Source organism: Trachinotus anak, unplaced genomic scaffold (genome assembly GCF_046630095.1).
Source record: "Trachinotus anak isolate AG129_WGS33_773 ecotype Australia unplaced genomic scaffold, CSIRO_AGI_Tana_v1 ptg000003l, whole genome shotgun sequence".
Classification (NCBI taxonomy): domain Eukaryota; kingdom Metazoa; phylum Chordata; class Actinopteri; order Carangiformes; family Carangidae; genus Trachinotus; species Trachinotus anak.
In genome coordinates this window covers 11,873,129-11,899,178 of record NW_027273854.1, presented here as the reverse complement: position 1 = coordinate 11,899,178, position 26,050 = coordinate 11,873,129, and the positions used below count along the sequence as shown (strand labels likewise).

The window sequence follows — 26,050 nt, the reverse complement described above, 5'->3', positions numbered from 1 at the left end:
GGATTTGACCCGGTAATCCCTACGGCCGGTCCAAATTATAGAGCCAGCCCCGGGACGTGGGGGGGAGATGGGGTTCAAAATCGAAATTCAGTTGGCCTCATTCCTACTAGATCAGTAAGTGGCAAAACTTGCTAGGCAAATAGCAGTAGCCATGTTGCTAATACTACTGCGAGCAGCCAAAAACAAACAATACATTGTCATTTTGATCATCTAAATAAATAACATGTCCTGGTGGTGACTTTTCTAAAATGAGCAGAACTGTAGTCTTTGCGACAGCAGCGCCAACATTAATCCCACTTGGAAATGCTAGGGGGGGGGAAAGTTGCCTATTGCCTCTTTAAATACAGTTTTGATCATCAGATGCAACAATGGTGGAACAAGTTTTAAGTTGTAAATTTTAATTAAGTAAAAGTATCAAGACCACAGTGTAAAAGTGTACCATGCTAAATTATGCCTAGTTGTAGTGAAGTTTTATCAGTTAATTTTAATATTATTACATGTTATAATATTGCATTATTAGCATTAATGTTGCATTATTAATAAGCAACATTTACATATAAAAATATAAACACTGGACAAAACGCAACACAACTAAATAAAAAAAATGCATTTTAGAAAACAAAACATTTCAAAAAACTATAGAAAACATTTTATAAAAACAACAAAACAGGAAACATTTTATTTTTAGAAACCCAATAATTCAGACATTCCACAAAACGTATTTTCAGTTGTGTTGTGTTGTGTTTTTTAATTGTTTTGTTTAGTGAAAAACAAAACAATTGACCCACCAATTATTTGGCCCAAATAGGGCGACTCAGGACTACACGACCATGGTCTTATAATACATCCGTGAACACGACCCCCGTTTTTTTTTTCCTTTACATAATATCGCGATGAGAGACACTGAGCTCTGTGCGTGTGTGTGTGTGTGTGTGCGTGTGTGTGTGTGTGTGTGTGTGTGCGTGTGTGTGTGTGTGTGTGTGTGTGAGAGCGACGCTGCGTGGGGGTGTTCGCCTGATGTCATTTGGCAGAAAGGGAGGCTGAGCTAACGGTGGACATACGGCTTGAGAGCATAACAATAACGCTCCCGTCTCACCGTCCACACACCGACCTGTGCCGTCCCCACTGGACTGAAATACGCGGCGTCTCCTCACCGAGGTCCGGAGAAGAGGAGGCGGTGGAGCTCGCTGGCTAACGGGCTGAAAGTACCAGATGCTATTCCAGCGGAGAAGGGGGGCGAGTAAGCCAGAGACGGTGATGGGTTCTCGTTTTCCTGACGGGTAACGTTAGACCTTCGCTAAAAACATAATAAAAAAATAAAAAAATACACGGATACCGCGAAGTGAGGGGGACTTGCTTTGCTCCGTCTGCACCCCCGTTTGTGTGACATTGTGTCTGAAATGTTGGCGCAGTCGCGGTCTCGGCCGTCGAGCAGCTTCTGGGCCGCAGCTCGGCACACCGAGCCCGAATCTCGGAAGTAGCTAGCTAGCTATCTGCTAGCCGCAGCTGTGCCCGATGCTGCCGCTGCTGCGGCGGCTGCTGCTGCTAAACGGATCCGAAAGACAGCACAAGCGGTTCAGGGACTCGGCGCTGAGTGAGCTTTTGTTTCACCCTGCTGTGGACTCCTACGGGCGTTTGAGATGTGATGCTTTTGTGCGTCGTTTTTGAGCCTTTTGTAGCTGGAGGCTCACGCTTGCTTGACGCGAAGGAGCTAACGTTGCTGCAAAATGCACAGCGGAACCACAACAGCAGACTCCTGCTGAAGGGGGCGAGGTTAGACTGATAACCCAGTGTTTCTCAGCACTCGGGGATACATTTGGACAACGACCACCGCTCCCCCCTCCCCACACTCCCTCCCCGTCCTTCACCGCTTCATCAGCTGGCGATATGGATAAACTAACGATCATTTCAGGGTGCCTGTTTCTGGCAGCAGATATCTTTGCAATAGCCAGCATTGCAAACCCAGACTGGATCAACACTGGTGAATCAGCAGGTAAATGAAGCAGGCCGTGACTACTGTTTTCTTTTGTGTGTTTTGACAGAATTTCTCACCTATGTTTTAAAAGCACTCTCCCCACATGGTAGCAGATAATCTCCACAGCAAAGATATATCCCATTGTGCGAGGAGGGTCTCATCTGCAGCAACATCTTTTGTCCTCCATAGCAGTAGGTTCAGTCCATGTTTACGTTGCTTCTTATGCCCAGACCATAATTTCAAGATCAAACATACAGTTCCGTAATTGAAATAGCACTATGGTTTTCTGTTGGTCCCTGGAATGCAAGTAGTGATTTATTATTATTATTTTTACTGATTCAGATGAATAGTTTAATCTTTAAAATGTGAAAACAGTGAAAAATCGCAGGTCTTATATTGTCCAATCAACTGTCCAAGACCTAAAAATATCAGATGTACAACAATGTAGAACAGAGGAAAGCAGCAAATCCTTACATTTGAGAAGCTAGAAACCAAGAACAATTAGTATTTTTGCACTATTATAATGCTGAACTTATTTGATTAATTGCCAACAGTTTTGATAAGTGATCAATAATTGAAAAAAATTAATCAAACTGAAAACGGCAAACATTGGCTTGTACCAGCTTCTTAGATGTTGGGAATTGTTGCTTTTCTTTGTTTCATGCTGTTGTTAATTAAGTAGTTTGGGGTTTTGATCACTTGGTCAAATAATACAAGTTATGTGAGGATTTCACAATGTTTTTAGTAGAAATTTTAAGAAATGTCAAACTACACCAAAAACAGTTGATATAATAATGATAATGGAAATAAGTGTTAGTTGTTTGTTTGTCTCGTTTCTGCACTAAGGGTAATGATGGTTCTGTGTCATGCTGGCAACTTGACATTTGAAGTGACCTCCATTTGATTAATCTGGTCTTCGATCCCTTGAGGAATCAAAGCTAAAAGCTGTTTATTTGTGGCAGTCCCTGCTGATTTTGGACAGGAGCACATGTCGTTGGTCCTCTGTTTTATTTGTGTCAGTCCTGAAAACACATTCAGGCTATTGATAGACAGCTGCTCCTCTTTGTTCCCTCTGCACGATGACAGCTTAGTAAGTGGGTCAGGGAGGGTTCATCATCCACCAATATACATCCACACTGTATGAGCTAACAGAATAACTAATCTTTACAAAAGTAATAATAGGATGCAAATAGAATGAGGGCATTGTGTACAGTGCATGGCACAGTTTTTGTATTGTAAAGCATGAATGGGTCTTTAGATTTGTTAGACAATTGGAGACAAGGTTGTGGGCATTATGGCTCAGTTCATCTAAAATTAGCGCACTACAGCCATAAATGAGGTGCATGGTGACTGCCCGCTGAGATCCACAGTTCTGTACCTGCAGGTTCAGAAAGTTGAACCTTTGCTATATTTAAACTGCGGTGTTGCAGTGAGTGTGGGTGTTGTACAGCCACCAGCTTCCACCTCGCTGTCTCTGTTCTTGCTTCCCCTCACAGGTTTCATCCGTCTGTTTGTTGATTGTGATGGGACTTAGATTGGTTTTGTGAGACATTTGTGACAGACCAATGACGCAGACAGACCAATCTCCTTCACACATTTTTTTTCCTCAACATTTTGCCAGCTGCTGTTTTGGAATATATAATCGTAAACTAATTTAGATTTTTAAGAGAGGTGTCACTGTTATGAGCGTTTTTGGTCTAGAAAGGCAGTCAGTCCCCTTGCATTTTCTGTGTAAACCTTCACCTTGGACAGTATGTTATTGTTTCTGTCTATACTGGTATGGCATAATTAGCAAGGAAGTTTTGTTTTTGCTTTTCTGGATTATTTAGTCAGTAGTAAAATAATTGCAGATCAGCTTTTATTAATGACACTCTGGTGTTATCATTGTATAGCTCTACATAAATGAGAAATTTAGCATTATGTGCACCTCTAATGCCAAATGTATGAGAAATTACTTGCATCAGAGCTGTGATGGAAACGTGTTGTGCTTGTCAGCGTTAATAGAAGGTAATTGATCAAATAACATTTTTACAAAAATCATTTTTTGACATTTGTGAATCGATTCATAATCACGAATCTTATGTAATCAATTTTTCACCCACACCTCATAAGTGTTTATGAATGCATTTGTCAACTTTAACTCTTCCTGTGGTCACTCATAAGTGGAGGCTGGTGTGTTAAGATTAACTGCTGCCTACAACTACATTATAGTCTGTTATAAACCATTTATTAAATGTTTATATAGTAATTATAAATGTTAGTTTGCTGATTTTGTGTTCATCTTGCACTTGCCAAAACCTCCATCCTTGAAATACATGCTGTACACAAACTTTTTTCTCTTTTTCAGGGCTTTCATGGTATTATACTATTTTCTGCCTTTTACATTGCTATATCATTGTGCAGTACAAGAACTGTTTATTTTTACTCTGACATTTAGGTAAGCAAAAAACCAACACATCTTGAAAAATTTTCAGTGAACAAATCATTATTGCTTGCTCGGCTTTAAAGTTGGGTGATGTTTGCTTTCACGCCACGTCAGAGTATGCTTTCACATTTCCTAGTTTTATATTGAATACTTTTTCAGTTTCTCTTTGCAGATCTGCTGCACTGTCTTTTTTTTAATTTGGACACTTGCATACCAAATTGCTGATTATTACACCTGCCAAATGGGACTCAATCTAATAAGAGGCACATTTCTTGCAGTGTTTGTAATTTTGATGAAATTATTTCAGAGTTAAGCAATTTACCCTGGGCTGATTACATTACTTTGTCTGCCCCATTCCACAGAGCAGTATACTGTTTGAAGTTATTATGAAGAAAGAGCGCCTGATGACTCCCCACATTGTATTATCTCCAATCAGCTGACCTCTTGTTCCCAGCTTTGTTGTGGTCTTATCAGAGGGACTCAGTGCTTGACAACCTGCCCTTGTCGGAGCTCAGCGTGTCATCTTTGTACTCAGAGTGTGGAGAAAAAGACATGTTCTCCAGGACTGTTAGCATCGATAAAACCTGACTTTGCTAAAGGAGTGTGTGGCTTTTTCTGGCTCCTGCTGTGGTTGAGTGATTTGATCAAAGCTTTTTTTGTGAACTAATCAAGAATAAGTAAAGAAACTGCAAACAGATAATAGAAGCAAACCTTTAGGCCAAGATTTGACACAAAAAGCCAAACGCCTGCAAAGCCTGCATTCTTGAGGAAGGAGAAATAACACCAATGTCACTCAGTGTTAAAGACACAATATGGCTGTATGACACTGTCCTCACTTCAGTGTGATGTCCTCAGGCAATAACAGCTTAAGTTGATTTCCTGTGTCGAGCTTCGAGACAAAGCCATTGTTGCAGCCGTGTCAGACAGAAACTGTGATTCTCGGCAGCTCTGCTATTATGGCCCCTCCTGCAGATACTTGTTACTACAGTTGATACTATTTTCTAGAGCCTGAATAACCTGAAAGAACTCTGTGTCCACACACACATGCTATATCACATCCAGGTACAGGCTGGCTGTCATCATGCTCTTCTATCCAAGGCCACTGATGGTGACAGTTTCATATGTAGCATCTTTCCATGTAGGTTTTCTATAAAACCTGCAATTTTAGCATCAAACCCCTTCACGGAATCCTTCTAGGGAAATGCTTTTCCACCAGACTGTTTAATCTCCCTGTCTTTACTGTGCCATTGCCATAGGTCAATCAACCACTTCAATTTCAACAGCATCAGGTGGATTTGGTGAAGATGTAGTTTTTGTTTAAGAATGAAGTGCTAACTCTTACCTGTCCACATAGCATTACCCTGAGGTTACTGCAATGTTTTATTACTTGCAGTGAGCTACTAAATGTATCAGAAACAAAAGATGCTGTTGATGGAGAACACAAAGATAGATAGATAGATAGATGACTTTATTCATCCCCGAAGGGAAATTAGTTTGTTACAGCTGTCCGGTGTATTATAATACAAAATATACAATAGAATAAAATACAGAGGTAGACAGAAAGAAATAAAAATACAGAATGGCAGATATAAATAATAATATACTATGTATATGCATATGTAAATGGAAAGTGCAAAGTGCAAAGTGAAAGCTGTGACAGGAAGGTGCTGCGCTGTTTCTGTTTTCAGGCAAGTGGTTTCTTAAAACATTACAAAATGCATTATTTATTTATTTAGTTTCACAGGGATGGATGTTTATTGCCCCAAAGTGCATACTATTCTGATGAGTCAATGTAGCTGTCGTAAACTTAAACTACAAACCGAGTGTTGTCTTAAAATGACCAAACTACAATACTAACTGCGCTGGAAGTAGAGGCAGGTGATTGGAAGCATGACCTCAGACATCAGGTCGGCAGGAGACAATTTCATAACTGCACCATGAACAAAATGCCAAGTTTTACTTCCTCTTACTGTATGTAAATCTGATGTTTTCTTTACACCTCATCGGGTGAACAAAGACATTAAAAGGGGAGTTTTTAGGTAAAATATGACATGAGAGTAGGAGTATGGTTTAGGGGGACTGAATCAACACTACATGTGCAGGGGAGAGAGCGATGTATTTCTTTTATTTATAGATAAGATGTAATTTAGTCTTTATAAAAACCAAAAATATAGATAATCCACTAAGAAGCTGCATCAGCTCCAATATGCTGCTACAGGTGATGTGTTTTGACTGGGGTTGGACACACTCTCATTACTAGTTATGGGTAATAGTTTTAGTCTGTTGATTGCATGAAAAGTACTGAAAAAACATTTTTTTTTCTTTTTTGCTGCAGTTGTTATAGTCTGAGTTTGACAATATCGAAATAGATGAAACAGGAGAATATTAAAATGTGTTATTTTAGGTATCCCTTTTCAAAGCACAAGGACATGCTGTGTCATTGACACAAAGCAACTGAAACCAGGCCCAGTTCATATCATCCAGTTGAAGAGCTGCAAAGCCAGCAGTTATAACTTCAGTCCAGCCTGTGCCAACAAGTGAGAACATAAGCCACAGCAACAGTTCAGAACTGAGAATTTAGATGCTATCTACGGGCTAGAAGCCATTTGGTTTCGACACCTGTTACCTGCAGTAAATGTATTGTAGCTTGTAAGTGTTAAATGTAAAGCTGAAACATGCACACAGTGTAGGTTTAGAAAAGATGAGCGAGTTGTCGGTTCCAAGATTTGCTCCACAGCCTATTAAATATGTATCTGAGTATATGAAATGTTTAAGAATTTCAACCTGATTATGTGAACTGTTCTGTTTCCTCACTTTGAGAAGAAAAGAGGCAGAGCATCATTCCATTACGTTCTGGCAGTACTACAACAATGACAGTGAAGTGAGCCCAGTCCTGGACCACGCATGCTGAATGACAGGCACATTGTTGACAGTAAACTGGCATACCGATGCAGTGGCCCACCAGGATTTGTCCTGGCGTGCTCGATGACTAGTCTGACTATGAAGGGTTTTGTTGTACCTGGGTGGCACGTGGGCGTAGTAAATCTAAGACCGGAGTGAATATCAATAGGTTATAAAAATCCATCTAGTTAAATCTACCTTTCTCTCTCCTCTCTTTCTTTTTCTCCTCTTTCTCTCTCTCCCTCTCACCTTGTGTCAGTGTTTACACACATCTCCACTTCAGAGGTCGTATCAAATTAAAAGCCCTCTGCAGAGTCATGTATTTGCAGAGTTGGTAGCATTTGCAGTGGCGGCAGTAATTTTGCAATGGCTGCCAGCTGTTGCGAATTATATATAAGGGAAACACTGATGAGCATATTGGTGTATTGTCACTCTTCATCGAAAGCAGTGTTTTGAAAATGCATTTTCATGTGTTTGCCGTCAGGTCCTTTTGGTAACGTTCGTCCACCAAGAATGCATGATAGCAAAATCTGAACATTTGATTTTGGTTGACAGTCCAGATGCAGAAACGGAGACACTCATGAGCATAATTCATCAACACTTGGTTCTCTATAAAGAGGAAGCTGACTGTGGACAGTGTGACAGTAAACAGGATTAATTTCTCATATAATCAGCACTGAAGTTGGCAGCATTTGGGCATAGAATTTTAACTATGTTTTCCTTTGACTTTACAAAGTCATATTTGACATACTTTGTCCACAGCACAGCGTGGATGAGAGTTGAGGTGTGCTGGTGTTTAACATTGGACATGTGTTTGATTTGTATTTATTTTAGCTGTAAGCACTGGTGCAAGTTTTGTGTGAAATTATGAGTCTGTTTATTCTCACTGTGGCTCACAGGGGAGTGGCTGTTTTCTTACACATTGGTGTTTGTGGCTCTTTTTTCATGTCCACCATGTTTTGCATGCAGGTTTAGACTGTACACAGTAGCGCTCCAGTGCCCCTGTAATGTAAGTGGGCGCTGTAAAAGCCTCCAGCAGCAGCGGCAGAAGAAGCAGCTGTTGGCTGCTGTAGCTTGCCTAGTTGCCACCCACCAAAGTTCAGAGGCCTGGTTGACTCATCCCTCTAGAGCCTACAAACAGCAGCATCCCCTATGCTCCACTAATGACAGCATCATGATTCTGAAGATGAGCAGACATGGCCCTTATTTCCTCTCATTTAGACCAAGACATGGTGAGAGTTGTATTTTGATCATAGTGCAGAGCTGACTGCCGGGTAATGCATGATGGAGGTGTGAAAGTGAGCTGGGCCTCCAAATGAAAACTGGCCCAATTTTTCTGTAAATGAGAGACAGAGGAACCATGCAAGACTTGCACAAAACAAACATAATGCATTTTAATGGTTTCTTTTATGTAGGTATGGGCATACTTGCTCTCTCTGCCATTTACTTTAGCTAAAGCTTGTATGACTGATGTGCTCAAGCTTTGTTTCCTGTTTCGCTGTGATCTCATGCTGCACGTCAGCTCCATTTGCATGTCAGAGTTCACCTTTGGTCAGCTTTGACCGAGGATGTGTGCAGTCAGGTAATAGATATAATACAACACACTGATGCACTGTATTTGGAAATGAAAGTCATTATTCTAGCGATGCGCCATCACCTTCAGGTGCAGTATTACTCTACCAGACTGAATCACTGCTCTCTCAGAGTGTTGGTGGTCTCTCTGCTCAGTATTTATTATCCACAACTGAATAGTCACATTGCTGTTTAGTCTCATTGCACTGTTTTCAGTGCTAAATGATGCACACTTTCCTTGAACAGAAGGCTAAAGTGACCTTTCCTTTACACATCACATACAAGTTATTCAAGGTGCTCCCTTCACTCCCCACTCTGACCTTTCCCCATCCTGCCACAGGGTCAAAATGAGGCATCATTTGTATGGTCGTACTTTTTTAGTTTCTGACCTCACTGAAAGAAATAGTTAAAAATGGGCTTATTCACTTTCTGGTGGCAAGTTTGGTGAGACAGTTGACGCCACTGTCATATCTGTCTGTTAAAGAGAAGTTGCAGCTAGTAAGCCTAGTTTCCCCCCTTGGTCTTTGTGCTCAGTTAAGCTTGCTGCCTGCTATCAAATTTAATGGACAGATACGAACAGCATTAATCTTTTCCACAGCAAAGCTAAATAAAATTCCTTCCCAAAATGTCAAACTATTCCAGGTTTGTAGGGCTGTGTGCAAGTGAAGGTTTGTATTGGTATCTCCCATTTTAGAATGAAAAATATCTATCATAAACACGCTGTTGTTGTTTGACTCAGACTTTAACTAGAACTGTGTCTGTATTCCTGCCTGTTGAGTTGTTTACCTGTATTCTTGTGCCATAGCGTGCCTGCCTGCTGTAGGCCAGGAATTCCACAGAGAGCCAGTGAAACAGCAGGAGGCCAGAGGATCTAGGGGAAATGGTCATAAACCGCTGCCATTAGCCACAGCTATCAAACGTTTGCCTAATGTTCTCCTGTTCCCAGCACCAGTCCCTGCTTTTTAACCTCGATCACCCCCTGTTCTTTAATTTGTTCAAGGTTATTTGGTAATGTTCGGCTAACTGCAAGAACGGGCTGTTGAGTAAGCCTTTGAGCCATTCAAGTGCCGTTTTTATCATGAGCCATGACCTCCGTTTTTTGTTTTTTTTTGTTCTTTTTTTCTTTTCACTGTTATTGCATAAATGTTCTGCACAGCAAGAAATGAGTTGCCACAGATGATACGTTAGAGTTAAGGACAAACACTGTTTTTGTGTGGGGTCCAGAAGATAGATTATTATGTCTGTAACAGGAAATGTGTAGCTTTCAAGTCTGCAGCTCCACATGTAGCTTGCCTTTAACATCTATAGACTCCCAAGGTATTTCCTTTGAACCACTGGCATTGTTTTTGTGGGTTGGAAAGGGTTGGGTTTGTATTCAGTTATTACTGTAAAAGCAGTGTTTTCACTGGGTGTTATAAAGGGGACAGGATTTCCTCTGCACAGCCCACCACGCCCCCTGGGCAACAAGAGCACTTTTGTCACACAAGCTTTGGTTTTCTGTTTCAAGTGGTTTAAACTCAGTGCGGTTGTTAGCGGCATCATGTATTCATTATGTAAATATGCAAAGATTTGGGTACCAGACAGACTAAGTAACGCGCTTGACCCTCTGAAATTCCAGCTTGCATACTTGTCTCATGCACACGTCCGCCCACCTGCTGAGCCACTGTTGAACTTTTATGATGTCGCCCACACAGACTTGCCTTTTAGTGAATGGGTTATTTTGTGGTCAGTGGATGGAGTGTTTACCACTCTTAATTTTTCTTTTTTCAGATTATGTCTCAAACTTGTAGAGAGAATTATGCCACTGTATTTTCCAGAGGAACCATTGTTCCTTTAAAACCTCTGTTTAGTATTGCTTAGCCAAATACTATATACTATTAATTTTATATATGCATATATTCTGATTCTGAGTTCTGATTTTGTTCATCTCTTGCACATGCAAGTGATGTCGCAATTATGCTTCTGATGTTACATGTAAACGTCCCCACAGACAGATGCAGAGAAGAGTGTCATGGGATAACCATAGGTTGCAGCAGCTCATAGAGGTGCTGATGTGCACACTTTCCAAATCTCTGCAATGTAATATGTGGGTCTGCGCTTCAAACAAGCAGTTGATTTAGCTTCTGTTGGGATTTCTCCAGGCTGTCTACATGGGGTCCACAGAAGTATAATATAACGAGTCACAGTCCTGCTGATGGTTTCACAATGTTCCACTGATCAACAGGTGGCAGTAATGTACAAAGATATGTTGGAACACACCCGCAAAAGCTTGGATGAAGAAGACTGCTAGCAAGTAAACATGGATGTAAATAATACTGGGCTTTAAAATACTTAAAATACTTATTTAATGAGGAATTTGCATTTATAAAGGATATGTACAGTGAGTTTTGGTGAGTAACACTGAATGTAAACATAACTCGTGTTAACAAGAAAAGTCTCTCTGGGGACCTTTAAATGAAAGTTTGTCTTATTTACTTGAGTCTGTTCTGCAAGTGTGGGCTTTATTAATTATGACTGCATAATGTTTGTTGTTGGAACTATTTCAAGAACTGTGGCAGGTTTTCTGTACTAATAGAGACTGCATTTGTCGGGAGTGTTGGTTCAGGTTCCTGCATGACAACAGAATTCAATCCAGGAAGGTTGGTTCTATTTAAAACAGGTATGATTTTGAAGGCAGAACACTGTACAGCAGTGTGTATTCTTTGCTGTTTGAGGCGGATGTGTTGTATCATGCAGTACTGTTATCTGTCTCAACATAGCCTAACAGTGTCCCATCATTTGTTGACATATGGACAGTGTCAAAGCATGGGGTGTATGACAGCTATGTGCCGTCCAGAAACCCACTCCAGCTCATCCAAGTGTTCACTAATGAAACCGCTTTGATCAATGCCCCCGCTAATCTTCCAAATGAAGACCTCCGATCCTTCTTTGCTAGAGACCTGTGATCAGCAGAGTCCTGAGTGATGCAATGCTCTTCTGCTTACTCAGGTAGAAATTCCCCTTGAGGACATGCTCTAATTGAATGGCTCCCCTCCAGAGTGGCTGCACCACTGGAGCATATGCCTGCTCTGAGTGCTGGCCTTCACACTCACACTTCACGCTCTGCTCATGACTCATGAGTGAGGCATGAATCCATTTGTCTGATCAGTGATAGATAGGAACAGAAGAACATTAAGTCATGTCATATTTTATGAAAGCAGATGTGCAAACTTACACATGTACAGATCCTCATCCAAACACTTGAAGGATGGAAGATGGAGGGAAGGAGATTTTAAGTGTTGGTGGTTATAACTGAGTATGGAAGGCTTAGGCATATAGTGTATTTATAGAAATAATTAAGCTTTGAAAGCTGCTGCATATGTGTCTGATATCACTGCAAATCCTTACTGACTTTGTGTTTTATGTTGACTCTCATGCCAGCATGTGAGAGATTCAGTTAATTGGCAGGGTCGGTTCGTGCAAGACAAAATGTTGGCCAGTGGCATAATTGAGCACACAAGTGTGAAGAAAGTCCCCAGCTCCTAGCAAGCACTGAATTAGTGACAAATTAAAGGAGCTTCTCACTGTCTTATTCCATTCCCTGTCTTTCACCTGCTCCTCTTTCACTTTGCAGTAGATGAGCTGCTACGCTTTGGTCTACCCTCCTTCGACCATGTCATTGATTGAGGGGGTAAATCATCACTGCTTTACTGTTTGTCTGCAGTATGAGAACATTAATCATTGTTGCTTCTTATAGTTTTTCCACCTGCAATGTTTCTCCTCATTGTCAAAGCTGTATTCTGTGAGCTGTTTTAGCAGTAATTACCTTAGTTACTAGATCTGCATGTGCTCTTATCCTATTACAGCTAACAGGTAAAAACAAAAACACATAATTATATGAGTGTTGGACAGTTTCCAACAAAATGTAGGTGAGATAAAAGAGTAAATATGTGTTAAAATATTCAAATATTTCACCTGTTTAGATCCTAAGCTTTATTATAGTCATATCTCCACCTCTATGGCTGCTCACCAACAACAAAAATCACATGCCTAGCAAAAAAGGTCTGCAACAGATCCATTGGTAACCCCAATATTCAACGTTTTTGTGCTAGATGAGTGATGCATTAAAACGGATTCATTAAAATGGACACCTCATCGAACATTCACCCTCTCTCTGCAGGTGCCCTTACAGTCGGTCTAGTCCGGCAATGTCAGACCATCCACGGACGAGACCGAACCTGTATCCCACCACGGCTGCCCCCGGAGTGGGTCACCACACTTTTCTTCATCATCATGGGCATCATCTCCCTCACGGTCACCTGTGGACTGCTGGTGGCATCACACTGGCGCAGAGAAGCCACCAAATACGCCCGCTGGATTGCCTTCACTGGCAGTAAGTGAACGAGACAATGACATTCACACTGAATGAAGCAGTCTTTTTATACTAGACTTGCCCTCAGCACATTTCCTCTGGAGCTCTCTCACTTTTTTCTCTGTTTCACTGCCTCTGTCATGACACAACCTTTAGAAAATCACCTTTGCTACATTATTATATTCATGCCCATAGTCTCTCATAGGGCAGGGAATAATGAAAGGAGAAGAGGTGAGGTTGAATCAGTGTGAAAAATTGGTTTTAGCCCGGTTATGCGCTGCTAATTTGCAAGTGAAGATGATGTATGTGACGTCAAAAACATCAGATGATATGCATCCGTGTGTTTGTGTTTCTGAGAGTGACGTGAGAAGCTGTGTGTGGGTGTATGTGTGTGTTTGGTTGTGTTTGCACATTTCAAACAGTTTTTTTTTTTTTTTTTTTTGCATACTTGACGACTCCTCTTGCTCCCTGATACTGATATATTGAGTAATGCAGCTTGTCTGGTACCCGAGTGGGTGGCTTATGTGTCACAGTGTTTCTGTAGTGTTTTCTCTCCCTCTTTGCCTTGAACATCACTGCCCCCCCCCCCCCCCCCCCCCCAAAAACACAATTGCTGTATAGATGCACTCCCAGGACTCGATAATAACTCAGCATCCATCTCGTGTGGCCGAGCTGCTTTCGTAAGGCTGTGTGGAAGGGTGGAGTTTGATTGGTTAGTTAAGGGAGTAGACGGCCTCGAGCACACTCATAGCGATGGAGCAGCGGCATGTGAAGCCACAATGCTCTGTACTGTTTTATTGTGTGAAAGCTGAGTGCATTTTTCATGACACTGTGACTTCTTTGTTCTGCAGAGGAAAAGTAGCCCATGGATTTGAACAAGAAACCGAGTTTTGTTGCCTACCAAACCAAATGCAGATTTATAATTAGGTTTTGTAACTCTTCTTAATCACTTGCAAATACACAATGAATCACCACTTTACAGAGTCCCAAACCCCACAAACTATCTGTCCGGTAGGCTCAAATCTGTGTCACCAGCTAAATTAGAAAGGCATTGAGTCATTGTTTAACGGTCACACTCAATGGAAAGTAAGAAGGTTGCCATGGCAACTGTGTGCATTTGTCACCCTTGTCTCCCTGTTAAGCTTCTATTGGCCATATTAGACAAGAGGTATATTATTAGTACAGATTTTTTTTTTCTTTTAAACTGTCAGAAAGCATGATGATGATTTAACTAAGGAAATAAGGCTCGAGAGAGGAAAAGACTTGTGACAGATACAGCGGTTCCAGAAAGTATTTAGACCCCTTAACTTTTTACGCACTTTGTGTTGTAGATTTAATTTTGAGTGGTCAAAGATCTTTTAGAGATGTTCTGATCCCATTTTTTCCTTACCCATGCTGATACCTGAACTTTTGTATCGGCAGATACCAAGTACCAATCCAATACCAATGCATTAAAAAAAAAATTAACAGCAGTAAAGCTGTAACCCTGTAAGAATGTATGATTGCTGTTGTTGTTGTATGACATGGCTGAGGTTAAACCCTTCATAAAACATGAACAAATATATGAATGCCATAGAATCTCTCTTTTTACAGTGGAAACCGCTCATAGTGATCAACCACTTATATGGATGAAAAAGCTTGGGACAGAATCATTTCTGTACAAATGCTGTTTAAATAATTTGCTTACACTAATCACGTTGTCCCATTACAGTGTTCATTTTGGGTCTTTTCATACTGGAGTTCCCAGACATGTCCCACCCAGTCTGACAGAGCTTGAGAGGGTCTGTCAGGAAAAATATGAAAAGCTGGCCAAATCCAGGTGTGCAAGGCTTAGAGGGACTTTTAAAAAACACTGATTTAATGGTCAGAATATTTTGTAAATAAGAGATTTAAGTTGTTTTTTTTTTTCTTTTGATAAATTTGAAAAAATTTCTAAAAACACAATTTTCACTTTGTCATTATGGGTTATTGAGTATAGACTGATGGGGAAAAAATGCCTTTTTCACCTTTTCTTTTTATAACTCCATTAGTCGGCACTTTAGCTACTGATGGTCTTCCGGGGATCCTCTTGTATTTCAAGAGCTTGTTTCAAGTGGAGAAGAGGGATGGAAAAAGGCAAAAAGGGACCTGGCTGTGGCTTTTTTTCCCCTCTGATGTTGCTGAACTTAAGCTGATGGCAAACACTTCTCTGCTATGTGGGGGAGAGGTTAAGTGAGGAAGAGGAAGACATGTTGAGTAAAGGGGACGAGTTGAGTGAGTAATCATGTTTGTAGAGGTGAAGAGCTGCTAAGGGTGTTAGTGAGAGGTGGATGCCAATGTAAAGACACAAATGGAAGGGGAGAGAGGACGAATAAAGTGAAGCTGGTAGTGAGGAGACAGGGGATGGTTCATTCAGGTCAAACAGGTGATGAGGGTTGAGAGGAGGTGCCTAGTCTGTACTGTAACTGGCTCTAGGCCACCGGCACCTGAATGGACAGCTTTGTATGATCAGCACAGGCCCGCCTCTGTGTCTGTATATACACGCACCAGCAGTGTTTCCCCAAGGTGTGACGGTCAACTGTGGGGGTAGAGTGGGACTGAAGTAATAAATAAAATACGTTTGCAATACATTAACAGGATCCACACAAAATAAGTGTTGTAATTACTCCTCTGAAGTTTGCTGACTTGCTGACCTCACATGCATGAAATCCTTTTTCAGCACAAACTTAGCTGTAAGTCTGACTTCTCATTTTGTCCATAATAACTAAAAATATTATTATAGAAAAGTTCAAGGTTGTAAAAAAAATGTCAATTAACTAAATGTAAGAAAAAATGATTGTGACAAATAAAACTATAATACAGTGTAAGATTTTTTATTTCAAATAGTTTTATGCTTTTTCCCTGAAAGTCTATGTATACCTGTAAATTGCTGAAAATATATATATAAATAACTCATAATCTAAAAAAAAAATGTCTTTCAAAAATACTTTTGGTCTAGAGACATAAATGAGATTCTATGTGAAAGCCACACATCAGCACTCATCTACGTGATACATAAATAAAGTTATATTACCATAGATGAAACATTTTCACTGTATTCACCAATGAACAGGTGGACAGGTGATTTACAGTATAAAATACAGACAAAAATAAAAGAAAACATATTTAGAGCACACATGTATTTTCCTCTTCATCCCCAAGTTGTAGTTATATATACACATTTAGTTATAACACAATTTTGATTGGTCCAACAACAATTAAGGTCCCCATTGAACAGATACCAATTTTTAAGGAAATTTTCCAGATATTATGCAATGCTGTTGTTGAATTGTCATCAATTAGAGCCTGGTGTACTTTCGCACTGGATAAAATACTGTCTGTAATGATGAGTGTTGTTAACTGCTGGTCCATATGTTCATTAGATAATTGTATCAGGAATTATGTGATGTGTAAAGATGACTTTATTGGAGGTTGTACACCAATGAAACACACCTCTGTAACTCAGCTGTTGGCCTGGTGGAACTACTCATCATTGCACTACACAACATGTGTACACAGCTCTGTTACTCAACTTCTCAGTTTAACTTTTCACAGTGAATTTTGTCATTTAGATTCTGTGGTGGGTGTGGTAGACTTTTGGCGGTACGCCCACAGGTGGACCTTTGTATAGGAAACACTGCACTATCAGTGCATCTGCAGGCCCTGGTACATTACCTCTGAGTAAACACAATATATCGTCTCAAACACTGTTGATGGAAGAGAATTATAATGATGCTATTAGAGAAAGGTTGTTACAGCAGTAGAGCATCTGGATACAAGGAAAGGAAAAGAGAGTAAAACAGAAGAAATAATGAATAATTAATTAATCAACACAATAATTTAAATGTATGAATATAAACTAAATATCATAATAGTAAACATTACAACATTATGTAATATAGCTGCATTGTAATTACATATACGTTAATCTGCTCTTTTTTTTTTTTTTGATTTATCAATCAATTGTTTGAAAATAGCAGAAAAATCTGAAGTTGTTTTACAGTTAGTCTCTGAAAGCCCAAACTTACATCTGCAAATCATTCAATTTTCAACCAGTAGTCCAAATGTAAAAATATTCACTTTACCATCACATAAAACAAAGAAAAGCAGCAAATCCTCACATTTGAGAAGCTGGAGCCAGACGATGTTTGGCAAAAAGAAAAGGGACTCAAATAATAAATGGATTTTCAGAATAGTTGCAGAGTCATTTTCTGTTTCTAATTGACTAATTTACTACTTGTTACAGCTCTATGATTTAAATACAAAGGTAATTACTGTACTATACAATAGTAGCAACGAGTTACAAGTTTATCAGCAAAGTTTCTGTAGTTTCACTGGCAACAGCTGAGCAAGGCACCATGTGTCATCAATTTAGGGACTTAAGACGAGCAGTGGACCATGAGGTGCACATTAGTTAACTCACTGGTGAGGCTTGCAGAAATAACGCTGAGCCACAGATTTCTGGCTCCACCTTAGTCGATCTTTCACCACATCCTTTTGCAATTATACCCCCTCACAAATAAACACATGGCCAGAGCAACGAGCAAGATGTACCTTGTAATGTAGGTTTACCAGAGAGTGTTCATTTCTGCTCGCTGGACAATAGACATTAGAATCAGAGTCAGCACAACGTGTCCCTACACTGTGTCACACTCTTCTATGATACTTACATGTGAAAGTGGACACACACTGGCAGAGTGTGTACATGTATAGGAAGCAGTGGAAAGTGATTAGAGGAGGTGCGGAGAACAGCAGGCTTGGCTGCAGATAACGGTGGGGCGCACAGTCCTGACAGATACTGCATACACCATTAAGTCATCCTGAATCAGCGCCGGGAAATTTCTTCACCACATCAGTTCCAGTAGTGTTGCAATATTTATATGATTTTTGCCTTAATCAATATAAAAAAAAAATAGAGCACTTTAATTTGTGAGGAATTCAAATTGCTGGATTAACCAAAAAGCAAATATTCCTGTCTGTTGATTCTATCAATTAACAATTTCTCACCATGATACAGGATTTCATTCATCTCTCCCATATAAAATATTTAATCCCTGGTCTGAATTGTAGATATTGACCGTTAAGATTAGAAAGATACAAGATACAGAAAACATGTTTTTTGTGCCCAGTATCCAGATTGCTGTACTACCACAGGCTCCTAAAGCTGAATGTCACCATTCTAGTTAACAAAACTGTTAACGGCAACATCCCTCAGGTACTGAACAGCTCTGCAAATTGGCAAGATAGACTGAAAAATGAAAGCTGAAAATACCCTCATGAGCTGTAACCAAATGGATTACACACAGTTGAGGAAACTGAAATAATTATTTGCAGCCTCAGTTAACGTCACATTTTGTGTTAGAGAACTTGTAATTCTGCTTAAAAGGAAGGTAGGTGTCACTGAGAGTTTATATAGCACACACTAGTAACGTAGCAGCTTTATGAATGCATTTTCCTCGTCTGCATGTCCCCTGCAGCAGACAAGCAGTCCAGGACATAATGCTGGTCGAAAGCAGAATAAACAGATTGACTCCTCAATCAAAGAACAAGAGCTATTTTTAATTAGCTGAAGCTATTCCACAAATTCAGCACAGTCATTGATCCGCGATTCACAAAAGTCTCACAGTTTGCTTTGCAGTTTAACGTCACAGAGCGTTACATAAGTGGACCCAGAGCTGAACTAAAGCCTTCACAAATAACATCTTCAAAGGAAAAAGAACAGAGCCATTTTAATTAGTGACAGCTTTGTTATCCAATCACAGACTTCGTAATGACTTCCCCTCTGACCTCTGCTTTGCATTGCAGCTGCTAACAAACCTGACACGCTGAGCAGAACATCACATGCTCGCTTTTTTTTTTTTTTTTTCCTTAGAGGAGTGTCTATTATGAGTGTAATGATTCTCAGCATGTGGTCAGCACAGCAAGTTAATTGATCCCACTGGGTTTGATGCAGATTTCAGAGCTCACTAGTCAGTATATTAATCAAAGTTTGCATGAGCTGTAATAATCAAGTAACTACATATCCATGTGTACGTGCAGAGTGGCCCCGACACCCGACTTTATTTTGGAACAATATCTTTCTTGTTTTAGGTGTATTAGTGATGTAAGATGCTGCTTCAGGACATTTCTTGTGTGTATATCTGAGTGCTGAAAAGCACTGTAGTGAGGACACAGTTTTTTCTTGCAGCGTGAATGTGACAAAATTTTACAAATAGTCAGTCAGTCCTTAGTGAGAAAAAACTGACATATTTAGACTTCTTGAGGCTATGTTATGTTTCTATTTTTTGATACAAGGATGTACCACTGTGTGAAAACCCCTTAACATCCTGTCACATTGTGTCACAATGATACTTTACCTTTGTTGAGTCTTTGTCATGTACTTTTGCAAGTTAAAAATCTGGTTCAGCAAATACATGGCCTATCTAGCAGGGGAAATCTTGTTTTTCTAATCCTCTACTCTGACTACAGAAACCAGGATTTCTGATTCACATTTAAGTTTAAGAAATAGTGACAACTGTACTTCTCTTACTTAAAAGGAGAACTGCACTGATTTTGCCCATCAAAGTCTGGTCATGGGTTTTGGGGAGTACAACAGCATATGTGGAAAAAAGTTGTAGAAAATCTCTGTCTGCAGTTGGATATGAAGACTTCAAGTCTGAAAAACGAAACTAATCTGGGTGCGTGGAGAAAGAAGTGATCTTACCAGACCTCTGGAACCTGCTCCTCATCTCTGCCTGAGGCTAGTGACTTTAGGCCACATTAGCCGCTGGAAGTGTGACACACCTGAATCTCTGACCAAACTGCAACAGTTGAATCGCATTGTGGGTAATGTAAGCGCCAGGTTTTTGACAAGGACGAAGAATGTGTAGAATAAAAGAAGGCGATATCTCTTGTTGTGCTTCATCAATTTTGATACTTTCTTTTTTCAAACCTTCCGTTATGAGGCCGACAGTGTTACCAGGCTTTTCTAATCCATACCCCGATTATGGAAAGTTCTGGTAAAATCTTGTAATCTCGTTACTAAAATGTGCTGGGTGAGGCAGTTATGATGCAATTTATGACCTGAATGAACTGATTCCATTAGTGCCAGTGTTTGTTGACACTAGTGCAGACAGCCTCTGAAATTTGTGTCACTGATGGAGCTTCATTCAGCTTTAATGATGTTTTTGCCTCAGTCCTCACCGCTGAAATCACTGAAATAACTTAGATTCACATAAGGTTTGTAACAACCCTCCTGTTTCGTGATGTACATGTGCTATTAGGAGACATCTAGTGGCAGTCGTAGGAAACTACAACAACATCACAGCTTCTTCCACAGCCCAGAGTGTCTGTTTAGTAAGCTTGAAATCTGAATTATTGTTTTGAGCCTTTAAGCGTAAATATGAATTTTATTTTACAAACTTCAGAGGTTAAATTAAATCTCCCACCTGAGGTTGGCTTTTTAAAGATGTGACGAAACATTTGACGGTGGAGGAATGCTGCCTTCGAGTGATATCAGAAAAATGAAATTAAGTCAGAAATACTTAAATATCACAGAAAATTCCCTCTTTGCTCGTTATGTTTGCCATTCTGTTGGATGTTTGAGTTGTAGAGAAAGCTGTGGAAGATGGTTATTCATTGAATCAGCTGAAACGTATGGGCAGAATCTGAGCATAACATTAGGAGCCACTGCACTGTCAGGCTGATAGTAGCAAACTGTGTATTTTGTTGCCGTCTATGCGATATCTCTGAATCTTATTAGCTAACTAATTTTAATGTTACTTTCCTAACAAACACTGCCCTTGGTTCACTGCGTCTGTAGCTAATGCTGTGCAAAGTGTCATCTCGTGTAGAAACACGGTAACTCTGTCTCTGTCTGAAATGCATATATAAAACAATGGCTCTTTATCTCCACACTTATTCAGTCAGATGTCTCCCTTTTCATCTGACACATCAGTCACCTTGTGGCATCCACAATATTCATTATTATCTACATGAGACAATTAAACCTGCTATTGATAGTAGAAAGTTACAGCTGCAGCTCTGTTAGCAGACCTTGAGGTCAGATGTTGGGTTTCTCCAATTTCTGCCTTCTGCTGCTGTGATGATTTTAAACCGATTGTTGAAGTCTTACAAAATCAAAGTATCCACAGTAATTTGAAAGAAAAATAGTTGTTTTTTTAATCTTCTCTCCTAATAAGTGCATTGTTGTAAAAAGACCGGTGAGCCTGTTTTATCTGCACTAAGGAAGATTTTGGTTTGGCTCAACTACTCAGATTTTTTTGCTTGGACTCCAGTTGTTGTACATTTGTAAGAATAATGTATAATCTATGACATAACCTTTTAAATAAATTTTTTAGACATTAATATTACATAAATGCCATTTAATAGAACTCAGAGAGAGTCTCTCTCTCATCTTCCTAAAAAATATGAGGTGCAGTCATACTGATCTCCGTGCATGCCATGAGCCTGCTTTGTGTAATTGCTCCTTCAAAGCCATTTGAAAGGCACTATTGTATCTCGCTAATGAAGTTGCTAAAATTGAATTCAATTTGAGCAGCCTGTGCTTCCTGCTCAAGTGAAGTGACTTTATGCTTAATTTTCTGCATCTTTGTGGAGAGCACAAAACAGGGACTCAGACAAAGGCTGAGGTCGTTTTGTGTCATGTGTCCCAATTTTTCGAGCTGTACTTAAGTCGCCCTTTATCGCATTTATTAGTACCACATACAGATTTAATAACGGGTTTGCATAAAAGTATAATGTAGTTATTAGCAGATAAGTGTTAATTAATGCACACTATTATGCATATTCTATATTATTACAGTTGTGTTGTACTATATTGTCATTCATTATCTGTTTATATACCAGTCTCCACTGATATGTGCCCACAGGATAATTTGTTGTTGACAAGAATGATAATAAACAGTTATAAAAGCTTACAACTACATTATTGTGTGTGACAAACATTTTTAACCATTTATATACTGATTATAAATGTTAAATAAAGAGAACTTAAAGTGTTGCCCCTTACAGATGTCTGACCTCAAAATCCATGTAATGTGGTTTTACATATAGATTTTAGACACATCAAGAGTGTAAAATGATCTGTACAGATTCATCTTTAGGTGTAAACGGTAAACTAACACGTTCTCTCTTGTTCCTTCCTTCCAGTGATCCTCTTCTGCATGGCGGCACTCATCTTCCCCATAGGCTTCTATATTAACGAGGTGGGAGGTCAGCCGTACAAGCTGCCCAACAACACAGTGGTCGGCTCCTCGTACGTGCTGTTTGTCCTCTCCATCTTCTTCACCATAGTGGGACTGCTGTTTGCAGGCAAAGTTTGCCTCCCAGGCTGAGGAGTTGACCGTGCCGCCTCTGGACTGACACAAGAGGCTCTGAAAATTTTATGGGATTTACTAAAACACACAATGACTGAAAATTAAAAAACGACAAACTCTGGCTAGAAGCCTGAAACAGGGAAGCCTCAGCTTATGTGTCAAGGGACCGCAGCACCATGGAGTACCTAACTACTAAAAGATGAAAACGAATAAATGAACAAAACACTAAAGGAGGACACGGGCACAAAGGGTTGTAGGAGTGTGAGAGAGGGCAGCTGAGGCTGTCGCAGCACCCTGCCACAGTTGATTTAAAATATGGCCGTCTCTCTGTTGTTGTTCTGTTGGAAAGGGTGCTTAATGTGCCGCTGTCATGGCAACCGTGACCACAATGCTGGCGCACATTTCTTGAGGACCACTACAGCCACTCCTCGACTTGACTCCAAGCCGTCCTCCCCGCCGCCCTCAGCACACATCTGCATCGTCACGACTGCTCCTGTTGCTATTTTTGGCTTCTCTTAGCTATTTCAGTTGTGTGTTTTTCTGTTGTTGTACATTTTGTGTTCATATGTTTAGTTTTTTTTTCTTGCACCCCCCTGCCGCCTTTCCACTGAAGTAGTTTGAGTGTAACTGAGGTTCACTGAACTAAACCCTTGAAGGATATGGGGGGGTTGGCTTTAGAGCAGGGTTTATGCTCGCCTGGTGCATCTCATGGCCCCAGGTGTGTGGTTTGAGGAGAGCAGCTGTGATCCCAGCTGTCTGGGCCAACACTCGGGCTGCTGTTGACAAGAGGCTGGTGCAGGTGTGCCACCTCTTTGTCTCCAACCAGCTTCAGTTCAGGAGCAGGTAGCAACGAGGGGTGACCTCCGTGGGCAACAGAATGGGAAGTCAAGTACCATAAAGGAGAATGCCACTCAATATAAGACCTTACATAATGTCATTTATATGGACAGCAATAAAGTATCAATGAGTGTAGACAGCTTCTTTTGCTAAGTTAAACCCAGGACACTGATGCACATCTTTTGCCAATACCTAGAAGACTGTGAATTTAGGGAATGATCATCTGATATATATCTGATACATAAACACACCTGATCTATTTGTAGTAATATTCTTAATCCTGTTAAGTGCAGCCACAAGCACAGTGACTGTCAAAGTATTTTTCAAAGATGTACATCACTGTGGTGTTACATTTTTGAGGGGTTAAGATGAACTCGTATCTCGCTAATTACAGTAGACTATTGACTTTTCTGAATAGAAGGTGAAGTTGCGTATGGTGTGAAAATAACATGTGAATGCTGAAAATTGGTGGTATTCTCCTTTAATGTTGGACAGGAAGGATGTGAGCCAGGAGCATTTATTTTGGTCTTGTTTTGTACAACAGTGAAGGCACTGGGACTGCAGGTCAGGTCCATGCATGGGGCTGTGCCTCAGTGTGCTGCTCTTGAGGCCTGTGAACGTAACACACACAAACACACACACACACACAAACTAATATTTGAAGGCGTAAACCACCGCACTGTCTGTACTGTGTAGATCCACACATTAGGACTGCAACTATAACTTAATCTGCAGATTATTTTCTCTTAATTGTTTATTGATAATTAAATGCCTGGTAAAATGTCCCACAGCCCAAGGTGATTTGTCTGGATAGGTTGTTCTATCAAAAGTCAAAGCTATTAGATGTACTATCATATATGGCAAGGAAAAGCCTCACATCTGAGAAGCTGGAACCAGAGAATGTGCTTTTCTGCTTAAAATTGTCTAAAATGATTAATGAATAATCATAATCATTGCAGATTTATTTGTTATCTGGATTAATTGCTCTAATAAGTGTTAAAAAAATTAAAAATTGCCCGTTACAAGTTTGTGATGTCCTTAAATTCCAAATTTCTTTCCAGTTTCCAACTTTTTAAGACCAGTTTCTACCTTTTTAGAACACGCACATCAAGATGCAGAACATTGTGAGCTTCAGTGCAAGTCCAGCAAAATTAAAACACATCACTCAACTCTTCTCCAGTGCACCAGGCCTTATTCAGCTCATCACCATTTTTTGCCATCTTTCCTCCATTAGTGTTGTGGCTGTTTTTTTTTACGAGAGATTTAAATGACCATAAATACAAAACATAATATTACAACCATCATTTCAGTATAGTTTCTCCTGCATTTAATCTATCATTTGTTTTCTCAATTAAATACTTGCTTTGTCCATAAAATTGTGAAAAATGCTTCCACTAGCCCAATTTATCATTATGGGATGTCTTGTTTTGTTTGATCAACAACCCAAATATATTCAGTTTAGTTTAAAACAACACAGACAACATAGATATGCATTAAATCCTCACATTTTAGAAGCTGTAAATTTTTGGCAATTTTAATCAACTGCTTGTTGCCGCTTCAGTCACCAGACCCGTTCATAACACAAAAATGTTTAATTTAGTATCATGAGACAGAAAAGCAACAAGTTAGTATTTGTCATTTCATCTTAGAAATAATAAATGAAGTTATTTATTGATTATCAGAATAGTGAAAGATTAATTTTCCTTTGATTCTTTTAGCTCTGACACATATTTAAACAACGAATCTCACACTTAGGCTCATACTGTTAATGTTTACTCTCTACTGACACTCAGATCCCTCCTGAAAAGTGTGTGTGTCTGTGTGTGTTGAGTCACTCACGGAGCTCGGTCGCTAAGTCTTAGAGTTTTGCTTTGTATTTCTGTTTCCTGCTCAGCTTTTCTTACTCTCGGCCTGATGATGTATACTGCTAAACTATACACTCTGCAGTGCCCTGTCTTGGGTGGTTCAGTATTGTGCCATGACCTGTTTTTGTTTAATAATGTACAGACACAAAAGGCAGGATTTCTGTATTAGGAAGCACTGTGCATTCAACAGTATAGGTAACAGAAATAGAAGCACCACAAATGTATAAAAAAAAAAAGAACTTCTTACCTCATTGTTTTTGTTTCTGCTATTATTTTCTAATGGTGGCAATGTGTGCCCTCTAATTTGTCTCTTGGCTTGATCGGATGTCTACACATAAAGCCTATGATCATAGGAAATTATTTATCACTGAATAAAAAGAGAAAAAATGGGTGTGCGTGACTCTGACACAGTCTGATGGTTTATTGTGTGAATTTAAGGGGATGTGATGTATCTAACCCACAGCTGAGATGATAAACAAAACGGTAGATTGTTTAATGAGAGAAATTCTCCTTAAGGTATTAACCTTTGAAATCAGCATTTCACTTCACTGCAGGACGTGGTTTAAAAGACCCTCAACTCCTACTTCATGAAGTCTGGGAGAAAAAAAAACCAGACACAAACCTACTGTGATCCAATGGCAGACACCAAAGATGCATTAGTGAAGAGGTGTTTCCAGAGTACATCTGTTCAAAGCTTGACAGCTCTGTGATGAGAACAGTATTAACAAGAAACTGAGGTAGAACTTTGAATGTGTTTTTTTTTTTTTTTTTTCAAATTTTCAACTCGTG

The 26,050-nt window shown here is 39.9% G+C and overlaps 1 protein-coding gene across 1 annotated transcript; it reads left to right on the top strand.

Annotated features, from left to right (window-relative positions):
- The first annotated feature begins 967 nt into the window (after nt 1–967).
- On the top strand, nt 968–25,667 carry mosmoa (modulator of smoothened a). Its single transcript, XM_071473713.1, has 3 exons — nt 968–1,993; nt 13,033–13,245; nt 22,393–25,667. Exons 1-3 carry the CDS (start codon nt 1,888–1,890, stop codon nt 22,575–22,577), a joined length of 504 nt encoding a protein of 167 aa, XP_071329814.1. The 5' UTR covers nt 968–1,887; the 3' UTR covers nt 22,578–25,667.
- Nucleotides 25,668–26,050: the final 383 nt, after the last annotated feature.